The sequence below is a fragment of the Helianthus annuus genome, chromosome 13 (assembly GCF_002127325.2).
Source record: "Helianthus annuus cultivar XRQ/B chromosome 13, HanXRQr2.0-SUNRISE, whole genome shotgun sequence".
Taxonomy (NCBI): Eukaryota; Viridiplantae; Streptophyta; class Magnoliopsida; order Asterales; family Asteraceae; genus Helianthus; species Helianthus annuus.
Window position 1 is genome coordinate 111330637 of NC_035445.2, and position 16162 is coordinate 111346798.

The window sequence follows — 16162 nt, forward strand, 5'->3', positions numbered from 1 at the left end:
AGCTACCCAAGCCTGTTTTGACTTAGGTAACTCAACTTTAATGTGAGATTTTGTAGTGTAAAGTGGCGGAAAATTTTTATCATTCTTTTTCAAACTTTCTTCAGACCCAACCTCAACCTTTTTATATAAGAAAAATTCATCTTTTTGTGGTTGTCCAGATTGTTGGTATTTCTTTTGAACATTTTTCTTTTCAGAAACCATGGATTTTTCAAGTTTTTCATAATAATCCAAAGGTACATCCATCTTCACCGGTGTGGTAGAAGATGATTGTTTTTCAGTCTCGGAAACCTTTGGTTTTGAACCACTTGCTTTCTTTTCAGCAACTTTTGGCTTCCATGTTTGTTGAGATGATGCAACCCGTTTGTAAAACTTGTCATTTTTAGTTACCACTTTCGTTACGGGTTCAGTTTTGACTTTGGTGTTATCATTTTTCAAACTCTTTTTCTCAACAACCAATGGAGCTTTTTCCTTCACATCAACTTTCTTTTTTTGAATTTTCACAGCTTCAGTCTTAGGCTTCACGTTGGTACATTTTCGTGCAATATGTCCAACTTGATTACGTCTGAAGCATGTTCGAGTGTCAACAACTCGACTTGTGCCTTCAGACTGAGACTGTGAAGCTCTCTTCTCAAAGAATTCTTCATTTGATTTTGAAAAAATCTATTTCTCTTCATCAGCAAATGAACTCGAACTGTTCACAAAAACTTTCTTTTCAACAAACTTCTTGTTTTGAACAGGTTTCTTGTAGTAAGCTTTATCTTTCTCAAAATTCATTTGTCTCTTTGTTTGACTCAAACTGTTCACTTCTGACAACTCAACTTCAACCAATTTGAAAACATTTGTTAGCTTTTTCACATTAACATTCTCAATGGGAAACTCAGAATCCGAAAACAACTTATCAGATCCCGACATCTTGTACATGACAAGAGTAGGTTCATCATTTAAGTTGTTTTTGGACTTTTGTTTCGGAATGTATTTGTCCAAGAAACATTCATCATCTTCAGCTGAATCAGACATCAAAACACTTTCAGCTGTGCTTTTAACAATCTCTGTCTGAACACTATCATCAGATGATGCAGAAGAAAATGTAACATCAATTGACTCAGGAAGTTTCACTTCATTTTCTTCTTCAATTTCAACCAACCTAGATTGTTTTTTCGAATAATTTTCAAGAACTGGTGGTGGAACTTGATGAAAACCCACCCCAGTTCCGTCAGAGTAAACATCTTCGCCAGCTTTGTTTTTCCCGATGGGTTTGGGAACAATGTGTTGCAAAACAAAGCTTGCGGCGTTGTAACTCTTAAGCTTCAACTGGATTCGCTCATTTTCAATTTCAGCCTCTTGAAATTTAAGTTTCAACTTTGCGATTTCATCCAGTTGTTGATTGATTAATTCTTCTTTTAACCGAAGCACTGTTGTTAGTTGAACATTTTCTTTATATGTTTTACCATTTCTGTCATCATTATCTTTCATTGTGCTCTTAAGCTTCTCAAACTTTTCAGTGATCTGACGATTTTCAAGAACTAACCTTTCATTTTCTTGCCTAACCTTTTCATAGTCAATTTTATCGTTTTCAATTTTGTTAGTTAATTCTTTTAACCGTTCAGTTGAAGCTTTCACCATTTTATCACGATCAAGAATTTAATCCTCAACATTTCTGACTTTAGCAGTCAGATCTTCAACCTTCTTACCGTTGAGATAAGTGACTGTGCTACAAACTTTGCATTCCTTGATGCAATTTTTGCAGTCAACATCACCATTGACTTTCTTACCTGACTCAGTCGTTGACGCATTTGAACTGGCCTGGCTTTTAGACTCAGAAACGGATTTAGAATCTACCTCAAGCGCCTTAGCTGCCAGCACTGTCACACCCCCAAAATCCACACGCGGAGTACCACCGCTAGGAGGCGTGACATGACCAGGATCAAGCCACCAATCATATTGAACAATATAAATAATTAAAGAAATTCATAAACTCAATTCAATACAATTGATGTTCCAACAAAACATAGTTTAAGTAGCGGAAGCAAGTAAGTAACCCAACATAGTTAATAGTTTTAAATGTCATAACAGTTCAACGTAGTAATCACGATCCTTGTCCACAACGACCGCGCCTCCAGTGCAAGCTCCATAAGTACCTAAGGTCCTGCAAGGCATGCAGCAACGAGTCAACAACTAGTTGAGCGAGTTCACAGTTAACAGTTCAGTAATAGTATAGTATGAGTAGTAGTATGTTCGTTCGTTATGTCATGTATCGTATTAGTTTCCATCGCGGCCTCCCAGGCAGGTATGTGAAGATATTAGGGGATGTTCATCCCGAGTATTCTAGACTAGGTTTATCTGTATCGCGGCCTACCAGGCAGGTGTGCGAAGTCAGTCATAATATCGCGGCCAACCCTTGGCAGGTGTGCGAAGATCAGTTCAATAAGTGTTACTAGTCTAGTCGTAGTTCTATCAGCGGAGTATGTACAATAGTTCATCAAATCCCATTCCCACCCGGGAACCCCATGCCTTGGCTGTGTGAACTCACCTTGGTTTGCTCGGTATGCTTAACTATGTGCTTGTAATTAATCAATCAAGTCCTATAGTATGCACGTGTAATAAATCAGTTTTTCGTTCGTAACAAATCTTGCACACAAATCTAACATCACATAGTGTGTTTGGCAATCATTCATCATGCGGCATTTAAGTAGTCAGTCAAATCCATATAATTTCATACTTGACAGGATACACAGGCGGTTAACATACTCTACCAGGTTAACACATTAAACAGGGTTACATGCATCTCATAACAGATCAAATCATGAATTAACATACAATACATGTCTTCATATTAATCATACGCAAAATAGACAGGGCCTTGCCCTTCTAAAAACTCAGACAAGTGTGTTGAGGTTAATCCCTTTTAAAATTCGGATAAGGGGATGTGGGTGTCAAAAGTCGGACATGAGAGATTGGGGGTTTAAACTCGGACCAAAGAGGATTGGGCCACAAGTTCGGACCATGGGCTCTCATACAAACAAACTCGGACAAGGGAGGTTGTCCTTCACAATCTCGGACTAGAGGGGGGTTAACAAGGTCGGACAAGGTCATGGGGGGTTAAAAGTCGGAGTGTGGAGGAGGACCACAAAACTCGGACCACAGGATCATAACAAACTCGGACCTCATGCTTTACAAAGGTCGGACTAGGGCATGCACATTAAAACTCGGACATACCTGCATGATCATATAATTCGGACCTACATCTATATAGATAAAACTCGGACCTTTTGTTTACATGAAAGTTCGGACCCCTTGTGTTTATATGAAAGTTCGGACAAGATCCTGATATTCATAAACATCGGACCATACTACCTGTTAAAGCTCGGACACTAATACAATCAGTGAAAGTCGGACTAACACATTCACAAAGCTCAGACTACAAGCAGTCACGATTGTATCAGTTACGTTCTCTATAATAGTTACGTTCTATTGTTCATGCGATCTCAAAACCCTAATTCATATTTGTTTAGCAGTAATCGACACACAATTAATATCTCTTCATATCATACATCAAATTCATCAAGCAATCGATTAAGCACTATCATAATCACAATAACCAGAATCACATTAACAATTACAGAACTTAGCATGTGAAGAACTAGGGTTTACATGATCAATCAATCAACAATTAATCACAAACAATGATTAAATCATTACCTTGATTCGATTCTAGATGGATTGGAAGGTTAAACTTGTTGCAAGAGACTTGTGAATCCAAGAATGATGGGAAGATGGTTGTAGAGAGGATTAGAGAATGTGAGGGTACGTGTTTTGATTCTTGTGATGATTAGTGAATGATTAGGGAAGGAGATTAGGGTTAAGTATCATATAAGTTTCACTGATCACTCTACACACCCTTAATTATTACATTTTACACAAGCACACCATCTCACAACAATTTCACAGTTTCCCCACTAAGTTTATGCATTTGGCAAGTCTTTCACAATTAACACATAACCATGTATAATCACATAATACCGTTCATTGTATTAAAACGTATACAATTCCATAGCAACTAATTGTGCAAACACAACTAAACAATAAATGAACGTGCAATAAGTGCGAAATAGAAATCTTGGAAATTCGAGTTGTCACAAGCACCTTGTCAGCCATCTTTCCCAAGTTTTCAGCATTCAACTCCTGTGTCGTGTCAATGATTCCATTGTCAACCTTCTTTGATTTCTCTTTCTCTTCTTTCTCTTTCTCTTCTTCGCTTCCCCACCATTTCTTCTGCCAGTAATCGTCTTCATCTTTAAACTCTTTGATTATGGTTTCCAAATCCAAAGTGTTATGATCAATAGCAATGTTTCCATATGGGTCAAGATAACATTCTCTGTCTGGATCCCATCTCTTTGCTCTTTTTGCTTCCGAATAGATACCAGATATTCTGATCAATCTATTCGTGGCCAGCAACTTTCTGTAATTATACTTCTGTTCTTCAGTTCTGTTGTCTTTCCAAGGAATAGGTTCAGATTTTGCCATGAAAGCATATCCAACTGCATCCTCTTCAGGTAACAACTCATTCCAGTCGTAACCTTCATCGTCGTGAATTACAGCAAGAGCTCTAGACTTCTCTTTGTTTTCCTCGAGCTGCTTCAATCTTGGTGGCTCAGATTTATTCTGATGATAAATCGCCTTCTTGTAGTAATCTTCTCTGAATGGGTTCTCAGACTCATCGGCATACGCATTCCGGCATTCACGTTTGAAGTGACCTTTCTGCTTGCACTTGAAGCACGTCACCTTGGACTTGTCAAACCCCAACTTGGTAGATGGTCCACCAATTGACTTCCTCCCCGTGATCTCCATAAAACGTTGTGCTCGACGAACTGCACTGGCCATACACCACCGTATGTCAATCAGTTCCATTTCCTCAGGATCAATATGATCATAGTCTTCCTTCGTCAGGTTGGTGTTGCCTATCTTCCCTGCTACAAGACTTTCATAAGATTCTAACACATATGCTAGGAAAACCATCTGTTGTTTAGCAGACTCCTCGCTGAAATTCTGAGCGTTCTTTAAGTCTACAACGATGTTGCATTGAAAAAGATTCTTTGCATAAGAATGATTTGCAGATGACGAAGATCCACTATGAAATCCACTGCTTTGAGTTTCTTTGCTTGATGAATTTGAATTCTCAGCAGAAAATGCAGTTTTGGGAGATGTATTCTTTGGCATCATGCTTTTTGGATAATACAAATCCAAGTTTTGCTGGTACGATGAGTGATTAACTTTGTATGTCTTCTTTAACTCCAACTCGTGACTCTCGAGTCTCTCAATCAGCAAATCTACAGTCAACTCTTCTGGCGGCTTGATAGTATTTTTCAGCATTAAGGCATAGTATTGCCAATCCATCTCATCTGGCAAAGCATCAAATAATTTGTCGACTAGCTCTTCTCGAGAATAAGAAATTCCATGTCTCGCCAATTCTAGCTTCAGTGCCCAACCTCTCAATCATTTTACAGACCGATTCATTCTTTAAACACCCAAACATGTCAAACTCTTTCCTAAGTAGTTTCTTTTTGTTTTTCATTATTTCTGTACTTCCTACACATTTGTTTTTCAACTTATCCCAGAGATCTTTAACACTAGAGTATTCGATCAAAGAAATTATATCTTCTCGAACTGATTGAAACAGTAACGTAACACATTTCTGCTCAGCAACAAACGATTCTATCTCCTCAGATGATGTTAAGCTTTCGCCACGTTTGCCTCCATTATCGTATCCATTTTTCAGACTCTTCCAGCTGGGAAAAGCAAACGCCATAAACCAATACTCAAACTTCTTTGCCCACCGATTGTATTCTTCGATAGCCATTAACTTCGGGGGTTTGTTATAGGTTCCAAACGCGCTTTCAACTTCCAAAGCATCCGATAACTTTTTCTTTGTATTTGGCGTGCTTTCATTGGTGTTGCTCGAAGAAGTATCGTCTCCAGAATTTCCAGCAAACGCATACATGTCGCTAAACGGGTCCATGAAAAGATCATCCATCTTGAACGTACCTGAAAAATCAGCAAACACTTAGAAAATTTTCAAAATTTTGAAAAACAGTAATTTCGAGCGAAATCAGCTTTTGAGCGAAATCAAAATGTTTTCTGATTTCGAGCGGAATCAAATGATGAGTTTGGAGTGAAATCAGACAAGTTCTGATTTCGAGCGGAATCAGAAGGTAGGTTTCAAGCGAAATCAGAATAGTTCTGATTTGGAGCGAAATCAGGAATTATCTCTCGAGCGGAATTAGAAAATTATGACTTTACGAGCGAAATTAGCTATTTCGCTCCAAATGACCACGTTATTTCGAGCGGAATTAAATTTTTATCGAAGAACCTTTTTGAGCGGAATCAGGTTTTTAGGTTGTTTTTACCATTTTTAATCCGATTTTTAACCTGATTCTTTCTAGGCTTTGTTAATTCTATGTTTTGCACAATATACTCGAAATTCAGTCCATTTCAATCGTTGGAACTAGTTCAAATCAGCAAAGTATGAATCAAGCTACTATGGTATGAACTCCTCGTCCTAAGCTCTGATACCACTTGTTGGACCGAGTTATGACCCTAAACAGTCAGTAAAAGGCAGTTCATCTTCATATACAGAGGCGGAATCAAAGTAAATGAAGTCACACAGCTTTATCCTTTTACTTTCCTTTCTATTAACACTTTCCGAGTCGATTACAATGATTTCTGACAAAAATCCGGCAGCACCTCGACTCTAACTCCGCTCCAAAGTTACTGAATGAGATCACACATCAGGTATGTATAGTGATGTTGATTCCGCTCGAAACGGTACGAGCGGAACCCCATGTGATCATTTACGAGCGAATCACCGAGTTAACTTAGGAGCGGAATCACCTATATACATTTTGAGCGGAATTAACATATTGACCTGATTTCGCTTCAAATGACATGAGTGTCATTTGGAGCGGAATCACACTCTAAAACCTTATCCTTGATTTCCGTGCTCCAATCTAACCTATCTAGACCTAAGACTCGATTAAGACGCAGTAAACAGACATTCAGTGCACCAACAACGATACATTACTATTGAATACGCTACAACACCCGTATAACACTATAGGTGTAGTTTAGGTCCCGTATAGGCTTATAGGCCTATACAACACCTATAGAGAACCTATACGAGGCTTATACTACCCTATATGATAAGATACCAAACTATACGATATGCTACAACACTCGTATAGGCTTATAGGTGTATTATAGGACCCATATAGGACTATTGGTGCAGTTTAGGTCTTATATAGTATAGGCCCATACGATACCTATAGGGAACCTATACGAGACTTATACTACACTATATGATACGATACAATACGATACGATACGTGACTATAGGATACGGCACAACACTCGTATAACACTATAGGTGTAGTTTAGGTCCTATATAGTCTTATAGGCCTATATAAGACCTATAGGGAACCTATACGAGACTTATACTACACTATATGATACGATACGATACAAAACTATACTATACGATACTATAGGATACTATAAGATACGATAAAATATGATACTATACTACACCTATAGGCTTATATGAGACTTATACTACACTATATAATACGATACTACATCCATAGCCCTATACGAGACGTATACTATACGATATGAAACATAACGCTGTTTTTTATTTATTTATTTTGTTAAAGTATATATTATAGAACTTTTCTAAAGAGATAAATAATGTATAAAAATGTTTCTTAAAAAACCATCCTTTATATATGCTGCTGTTAGGCCTATTCGCGACGTATATAAATGGGAAAAGACCATTTTACCCCTGGTTTGGGCTGCGTATAGCCCTCAAACCAGTGGTAAAATGTTTTTTTTACCAAACTTGCCCCATGTATACATCTCGTAGAGACCTATACGCGGCGTATAGGAAAAAGGCCAATGAGCTTCAACTATCAAAAGAGCATGTTTATTACACTCTAAGAAAATAGCAAAAGTGCAAAACTGACTTTGAGATCCTTTATATACATCTAAACAAATTAGTGAACCACTTAGCTCCAACTATAGAAATATCATGTTAAGCAAAAAAAAATTAAGTAATAATCTCGTACAAAATAATAACTAAAGATAAACAATATCGGTGTTGGATTCTAATCCTTTTTTATCAAACCAATTGTTGCTTGATCATAATATTGAAAAAACAAACTTCAGATCACACAGAGTTTCTAATTTGCAAGCCTTGTTATGAATTCAAATGTTATTAAATAAACCCTAATACAGGTTTAAAGATGTGAACAATGATAAGACTTCTAATTTCCAAAGTGTGTAATTAACCAACTAAAAAGCAAAAACTTTCTAATAGAAATAAACACCTTCTCAAAATAAAATCAAACTTTCAAAGCTCCGTATATTTGACTAGAAATGTATAATGGGGTATACCAATTTCAGTCCACACAAACCTTTATTTAATTAAGCTAGTGAACCTCAAATCATGAGCAACAAAGATCCAATGTTCATGATTTGCAAACCCTTAAAAGTAAACTGATAAAACACCCAATAATCAACTTCCCCAAATATATCATACCATCTAAACCACAATTCTAATAAACTCATTAAAATCTCCCACACCCATCGCTCAATTGAACCATTAAGTTACCACATTTGATTGAAGAACACCAAACTATAATGCAGGACAGAAAATTACCGACTTGAAGATGAATTGCCAATAGATGAAAGAAAAGCCACAGATGAATTGATCAAAAGAAGAATCGACAAGGTAAATCATAGAATTAGATCTAGGGTTTTTCATCTGCCTCCCTGTTATATTCACGAATGAAGATGAAGATTGTGGATTTACATCTAGGCTTATAATAGAGAAAGGAATAGAAATCATTAGTTTGGAAGGATTGATTTGATTGATACTCGAGATGCCTTAGATTGAAAAGAGGGAGAATGGTGTTAAAGCGCTATGAATGAGAGAATGAGAAAACGCGAGAATGAGAGAAAGGGGAATAGAGATTGCTGCGCAAACTTTTATTGTCTGATACTTACAGTATGTCTTTCATATCAATTTACAAGAATAAAATAATAACTCAATAGCTAATAAGATAAATGAATCGGTTAATGATGATACCAAGAATTATACCAGGAGGCTTTAAGTTAAAACCCTAACGCTGTGTTCCAGAGATCTACTTAACAGGGGGAGGGGAGGGGAGGGGAGGGAAAATGGTGTTCCAGAGATCCACTTAATAGGGGGAGGGGAGGGAAAATAGGGTTTTTTTTGCCTGAAAATAGTCTTTCCAATTTGGAAAGACATGGAGGGGAGGGGAGGGGAGGGGAGGGGAGGGAAGGGGAGGGATTTTTAACTCGGGAACACACCGTAAGTCTACAAATTAAGTCATTCTTTCTTTTTACCAAATGATTTGCAAAACCCTAAATGTTTTTCAGTTATACTTACTGTGAATTCAACAACTGCCAAATTAGTTTGTATAAGTTTTGTGTATGACACTATGACTATGACATATTTAATGTACCGCCAAACTTCTAGCAACTAATTATGGGTATTTTCCTTCTTTTGATTTACTGGCAGCTTAACGGGTGGGCTTGTATTTGTTGTATGTATATGACAAGCTACCGGGAAAGAGAGAAGTTAGAGCACATGTACTAATTCATCATTTGGTATTGATTGATAACAGGGTAAGAATATGGTGGTGTAGTAAATGATGGGATTTGTTTTAAGGAAACACTAATGGATATTCTAAGGTTTTCTTAAGTTGTTTGCTGCAGATATCACTTTCTTGATAAGACAAGTTTTGTTTTCTTATCTAATATTGCCATTCCTATGGCTCTGATTGTTGTTAAAATTTGATTTATGATTTATTATGAGTATGAATCATGAGTGTGAATCAACAGTTATTTAACATACAGATGAGAACAAGCATGTTAATGTTAAATGACTTTGCTGAAAATTAGTATTCCTATTCAAGCAAAAGAGATTAAATATATGATGTATCTTAGTATTCCTATTCAACCAAAAGAGATTAAAATACATGCATGCATGAGCTAAGTTTAGATTCATTTAAAGCTAAAAAAATTAGACTTTTGTATAAGTACGTTTTGATTAATTGTCTTAGCAAATTCATACTAAAAACAAATAACATGAAACCCGTCAAGCAACTTACGTCAAAAAAATATAACTACCTGCGGCATCGCACGGGCCAACCCACTATATTAACCAAATATAACTCTTCTGGTATATCTCTAATTATTTAAACAATTCTAATCTATAACTCTTATTAGAATAATTATTCCCTTACGGTCTCATGTTCTCGAGATCGATTATCCACCCATATGCTTGGGTCAGATAATTAAACAATCGGCTAACAATACTCCTTTTTGAAAAGGCAAGCTTATGTACTTTGAGTGATGATGAGAGGAAACAAATTCTTCAAATCATTATTGGTGGTGGGTCGACTCGAGTGGAGTTTGCAGCGGAGCTTCGTCTAATATGTCATACTTTTTGTATGCTTTTAATTATGTATTAATCATAAAAAATTTTTAAGATAAGTAACTTTCTCGAGCCCGGGAAGTAATCCCGGATGATAACCTAAGTTATCATATAAAAATCAATGGTGAGCCAACTGGAGTGGAGTTTGCAGCTGATGCGGGCCCAAGTGTGGAGGAGCGGGCCATTTTGTATTTTTAGGCCCAAGATCGTATAACAAAAGGGGCTTCACTAAAATGACTCTAACTTAGGCTACGGGGGTCCGTTTTGGGCGTGCGACCAGGCGTAACGAACGTGGGAACGAGCTCCATCTTGCTGCAAACGCCTACGGCGGTTTGGGTCATCGTCCGGGCCAAAAAACACTTATTTCTATTAGTTATTTGCATTTTTATGTTTTTTGAACTATTTTGGGCATTTTGTAATTGGGCTTGTGTTTGGCCCGTTGTCTTTTTTAGGCCCATTTCGAATTTCTGTTCTTATTTATATGTTGCTCTAGTAATATGAAAAGGCAGACTTGAATTTTGACATAATCAATTTTTTCACTTCAAATTCCGTGCCTTTTGGGTGGAATCTTGGGGGTTGGGGAAGAACACACGGGTATTCTTTGAATCAACGTGTTTGATCTTCGTTTCCGTATCACGCGCTACACCAGCAGCGGAGCTTCACATAATATGCCATACTTTTTATATGATTTTAATTATGTATTAATCAAAAATAATTTTTAATATAAGTAATTTTCTGAATTCCGGAAAGCAATCCCGAGTGATAACCTAAGTCAGGGCCGTCTCCAAGAATGATAAAAAAAATTTGGGCCCCGAACGAAACAAAAAAATGGTATAATATAAACTCATCAAATATATATCAAGAAACCACAATACGGCATGCTAATCATGGGGTTTGAACTCATGACCTGAAGATTATAACCCAAAACATTAGCTAATTAATCATATAATCATCTTGTTGACAAGATCCAAGAGTCAATTAATTAAGTGAATTGATAGTTGAAAATTGTTTAGGAAATAAAAAATGCATGGGATTAACTGAAAATTGTTTAGGAAATAAAAATATAAAGGAAATGTTTAGAACTCATGACCTTGGTTTTCAAATTTAAGTATCTTAACCATTGAACTAACTTCATTTTTGTTACTAAAATCATTTATTAGCTCATTTAAAAATCTTGACCCTAAATTTTTGGTGGGCCCTATAAACCTTTTGGGCCTAGCGTCTGCCCGGGCTGCCCAACCCACAAAGCCAGGCCTGACCTAAGTTAGTATATAAAAATCAATTTGACAAGACGAATAGTAAGGATGATCGAATTAGTACCTTCCTCATCTCGGCCTCATTGGGAAAATGTAACTTAAAAACTAACTGATGTTGGCCTTAGTATCCGAGCATGTTACAAAATCAAAACCGTAGCCTGAACCTGTTACAATAACAAACGTGTTACTTTGGGTAACCACAACGACTATCTGTGTAATTAACTCTAAAAATAAATAATAATTTATAAGATATTTGTTGATGATTAAACAAGAAACAACGAACCACTGATCATCCGGTTCCCGAGTTTCATTGGTTCATTGTCATGGTTCATAAATGTGAACCTAAGTCTCTTTTCATGGCATTCAAAAAGACTCTAAAAGAAGATGAAGAAAATAAATCCATAAGATGTGAAATTTGTTTTTCCTCTCATTGAGATCTATTTTCTCATCTTCTTTTGGGATCTTATGTTGCCAATCTTCATTTTATATATCAATCTGCAATAAACACTCAATAAGTAAAAAAAAAGTACCACTATGGATAACAAAACACATTTAAAAAGAATACATATGTACTTTAAACCTTTTATACGGAAAATTATTAATCAGCATGGCAATGATAATTATTTTGGTTATGATTAAGAACAATATATCTGAGATACCCTAGAGAAAAAAAAAAGGAAAACCTATAGGTTAAACATACCCTCAAAACATAGTGAACACTCAAAGATAGATAGAGGTGCAGGTAATCAACACCATATAGTTTTATACTATGATAAAAAGTGAATTTAGGAAACGTGAGTGCTTTACCCCTTAATATACCGACTACGTAATTAATTAGATTTATCCTGATAAATAGAACATCTAGTAATTTACCGATTTTTTTGGAAGATTCAAGATTTTGTGGAAAAGAAAAAGGAGCCCGTTAGGCTATGGTGTATGGGGACCGTCCCCATCCCCGTCGAAGTTCGGCGCCGGCTACACCCCATCCCCCCCCCCCCCGCGCCGGTCCCCGTCTTCAACGTCGAGGAATGGACGTTCAGGACGATCCAATATGGTGGGCCCCCTTTTTATCAAGTTGCAACTCTTAGGCTTAAGTGATTTGTACATTAGGCTGGTGGTACTTGTACATAGTGGTGGGGTAGGATCATCCTCTCATACCCTCTAGTTTTGTGGGATAGACCATCCTTGGGAGGACTATGACGTGGCGCCTACGTGACGGATCATCCTCCCTTTGAGAACCATCACCATACCCTCTAGCCTTAGTATACTTGAAAACAATAGTTTTTTGGGCGCCCTATCAAAAATGCATAAAAAGATATACATATAAATTAAACTAGGTTAGGTTAGTAGGGGTAAGATCAAATAAAAAGTTTATTTTGCCTAAAATGGGATGAGAAGGGATCTTAACCATTAATTTTTCAAATCAATGGTTAAGATAAAAGTGTAGGAGAAAGGAGGAATGCAAGGGTATCTTGGGTAATTTCCTATTTATGCATTTTCTCTATCCACATGCAAGGCACATGCATATTCCACCCCCATTTTTTAAGCGTTCATAACTTTTTTATACCACATTATTTTTTCATAAAAATTTTACCGTAAAATCGAGCGTCTTTTTATCTTTAATTTAAGTAACATATTGCTATATAAAATATGAAGATTAAAAAAACCCACTAAAATATGTTGTATTTCTATGTTGTATAACATTTTTTTGTGCTGGATATTTGTATTATATTTTTGTGCTAATTTTTTTGTGTTAATTTTTTTTCTCAATTTTTTTGTATTACATTTTTTTGCTGAATTTTTTCGTGCTATATTTTTTTGTACTAGATTTTTTTGTTCTATATTTTTTTGTACTACATTTTTTTGCTGAATTTTTTCGTGTTATATTTTTTTGTACTAGATTTTTTTATGCTATATTTTTTTGTACTAGTTTTTTGTGCTATATTTTTTGTACTAGATTTTTTGTGCTATATTTTTTGTACTAGATTGTTTTTGTTGTATTTTTAAAAAACAAAAAGGGTGTCACATGTCATTTTCACTCCTATTTATAAGGGCATGTGTAGTCATAAAGCCCTTTTAGGGGCGTTATGTGACATGTGGCATGCCACGTCACCCCGGGGCTTTATGGGGCGTTATGAATTTTGAGGCCGTAGTCATAAAGCCCATGTGTAATCATTACTCATTTTTTAATTTTTATTTTTTTAATTCATTTTGTAATTGTTTTAAAAATAAAATTCATTTCATTAAATAAAAAAAAGTACAATAAAATAAAAAAAACATAAAACTAGCATAAAAAACATTACACAATCAAAGATTATATTTTTTTTCAATCCGCTCCTTTTGTGCCAACGCCATTTTCAAAGCTTTTCCCGTTAAGTGGTCATGCGGTTTGGAGTAGAAGTCAAAGTCGTGAGCCCATTGTCGATCCCGCATAATCTCCGTAACTTTTTCGTTCTCCTCCAAACGTTTGTTACCGAGTTCGTGTATGTCTTGAAGCCGCTTGTTTATCTCCGAAAATGCGTGACTCATATCCGTTCCCATAGACATCGACGACGACTCGGGTTTTTTCGCCCGGCTTTTTCTTCCGGGCGGTCTTGGTAGCTCCTCCACCGGCTCGTCATCCGGAATATCCTCGTCCAAGCCGATGTTTCGAGCGTCGGAGGTTGGCGTTTCGGGTTCACCCGACTCGTTTGTTTTGGACCTCTTTGATGGCCGTGTATTTCCCGAACGACCACTAGGAGTAGTTACGACGGCCCATTTGGGGCTATGGCGAAGGATTTGCCAACACTTCATGTACGGGAAATGGCCATTAGCGTTCGTATACTCGACCACTGCCTCTTGCGTAATGTCTTCATCGCTACTTCCACTTTTCCATCCGGAATACAAGCGTTGGTACACGGTTTGAAAGTTTGTGCACCTCTTGTTTATATCGGTCCACTTCCCCGATATAGAGTCCGGTAGGCGGTATTCTCCCCTACCCATGAGCTCGAAAAAGAGTTCTCGTATTCGGTTCCAAAATACGGTTTTACTTTGATTGTTTGCTACACACAAAACAATATTAAATGTTAGCTCAAAATTTAAAAAATAAAATCTGGAAATAATAAAAAACAGAAAAAAAAAAATAAAAAACAGAAAGTAATTAAAAACAGAAAATAAAACTGGAAATAATAAAAAACAGAAAAAAAAAACATAAAATAATAAACATAAAATAATAAAACAGAAAATAAATAACAGAAAATTATAAAACAGAAAATAAAAAAAACTGAAAATAAAAAAAAACAGAAAAAAAATTTAAAAACAGAAAATAAATAACCGAAAATAAAAAAAAAACAGAAAAAAAAATATAAAAACAGAAAAAAAAATAAACATACCTATGACCGGGTCCTCCGAAACATCGATGAAAGCGCGGGTTAACGCATACTCCTCTTCGGGCTCCCACGTTTGCACATTTTTTTTCGTTCGGGTGTTGGTTTCAACTTTCTTTTTATGTGCCCGTTTTGCTTTTCCTTTTCCTTTTTGCGTCTCCGGTTGCGTATCCGGTACCTCGGGTTGCGTCTCCGGAACAACATCGGGTTCGTGTAGTGGGGAGCCGAACGCTTGAGCCGACCCAAACGCTTGAGACGACCCCATCCCATCCATGTTTTGACTTGGGTTCCACCCGTAGAGATTAGGGTCCCATGATAGCGGTTGGTTCAAAAGATTCATGAACCCGGGACTTTGTTGATTGTAGTCGAGAAAACCGGAGCCGAAAGGATTGGGTCTAGTGGGAACCGGTGCCACGGGACGAGTAGGATTGCCACTTTGGTTTGTGTCCGCACTAGATCGCGGAGGAATGAAGCCCCGGTTGAATGGATTCATTGTATAAAATATGAAGAATTGTAAAAAAATTTGGGAGAGATGAGAGTTTGAATGTGTGTGGTAAAAAAATAAAGAGATGAGATTGATTTTAAAGGAAAGTTGAAAAATAAATTGAATTTTTTTTTTTTTAATGAAATTGACCGTTTGTAACGGTCATAATATTCAAACCATTTCTCTTCACGCCGCTATTATTATCGCGCTGGACAAAAATATTCGAACATAGCGCCCGGGGGGGCGGTGTTCCAGGCGCCATAATGGCGCGATCATGGGCTAAAGCGCCCCAGTACACATGACCTAAGGACCAAAATGTCCTTCATTCCTACTTATTAGGAGTGCCACATGTCATCATCACAATCATTCTTAGGCTACTTAGGCAAAATCCACTTTTTAGTGGATCCTTCTCCTAGGTTAGTATACTCGAAAACTTTTGGTGTGCCCTATCAAAAAGTATATAAAAAGATCTACTAATAATTTAAACTAGGTAAGCTAATACGGGGTTCAATAAATGAAATTTTGTATACTTAATAATAAAATA

The 16162-nt window shown here is 36.7% G+C and overlaps 1 protein-coding gene across 1 annotated transcript; it reads right to left on the reverse strand.

The window, feature by feature from the left end:
* Window positions 1–14073: 14073 nt before the first annotated feature.
* LOC110898965 (glutathione S-transferase T3-like) lies at window positions 14074–15725 on the reverse strand. The gene is made up of 2 exons (XM_022145823.2): window positions 15141–15725; window positions 14074–14810 (listed from the first exon to the last, which is right to left on the reverse strand). Exons 1-2 carry the CDS (start codon window positions 15625–15627, stop codon window positions 14077–14079), a joined length of 1221 nt encoding a protein of 406 aa, XP_022001515.1. The 5' UTR covers window positions 15628–15725; the 3' UTR covers window positions 14074–14076.
* Between the last annotated feature and the right edge of the window lie 437 nt (window positions 15726–16162).

What these genes read in the sequence shown, in the direction of transcription:
- LOC110898965 (XM_022145823.2), bottom strand. Translation starts at nt 15,627, where the DNA reads ATGAATCCATTCAACCGGGGCTTCATTCCTCCGCGATCTAGTGCGGAC. An exon ending in TTCGGAGGACCCGGTCATAG is followed by an intron (nt 14,811 to 15,140) that starts GTATGTTTATTT and finishes TTTTGTGTGTAG; the next exon opens with CAAACAATCAAAGTAAAACC.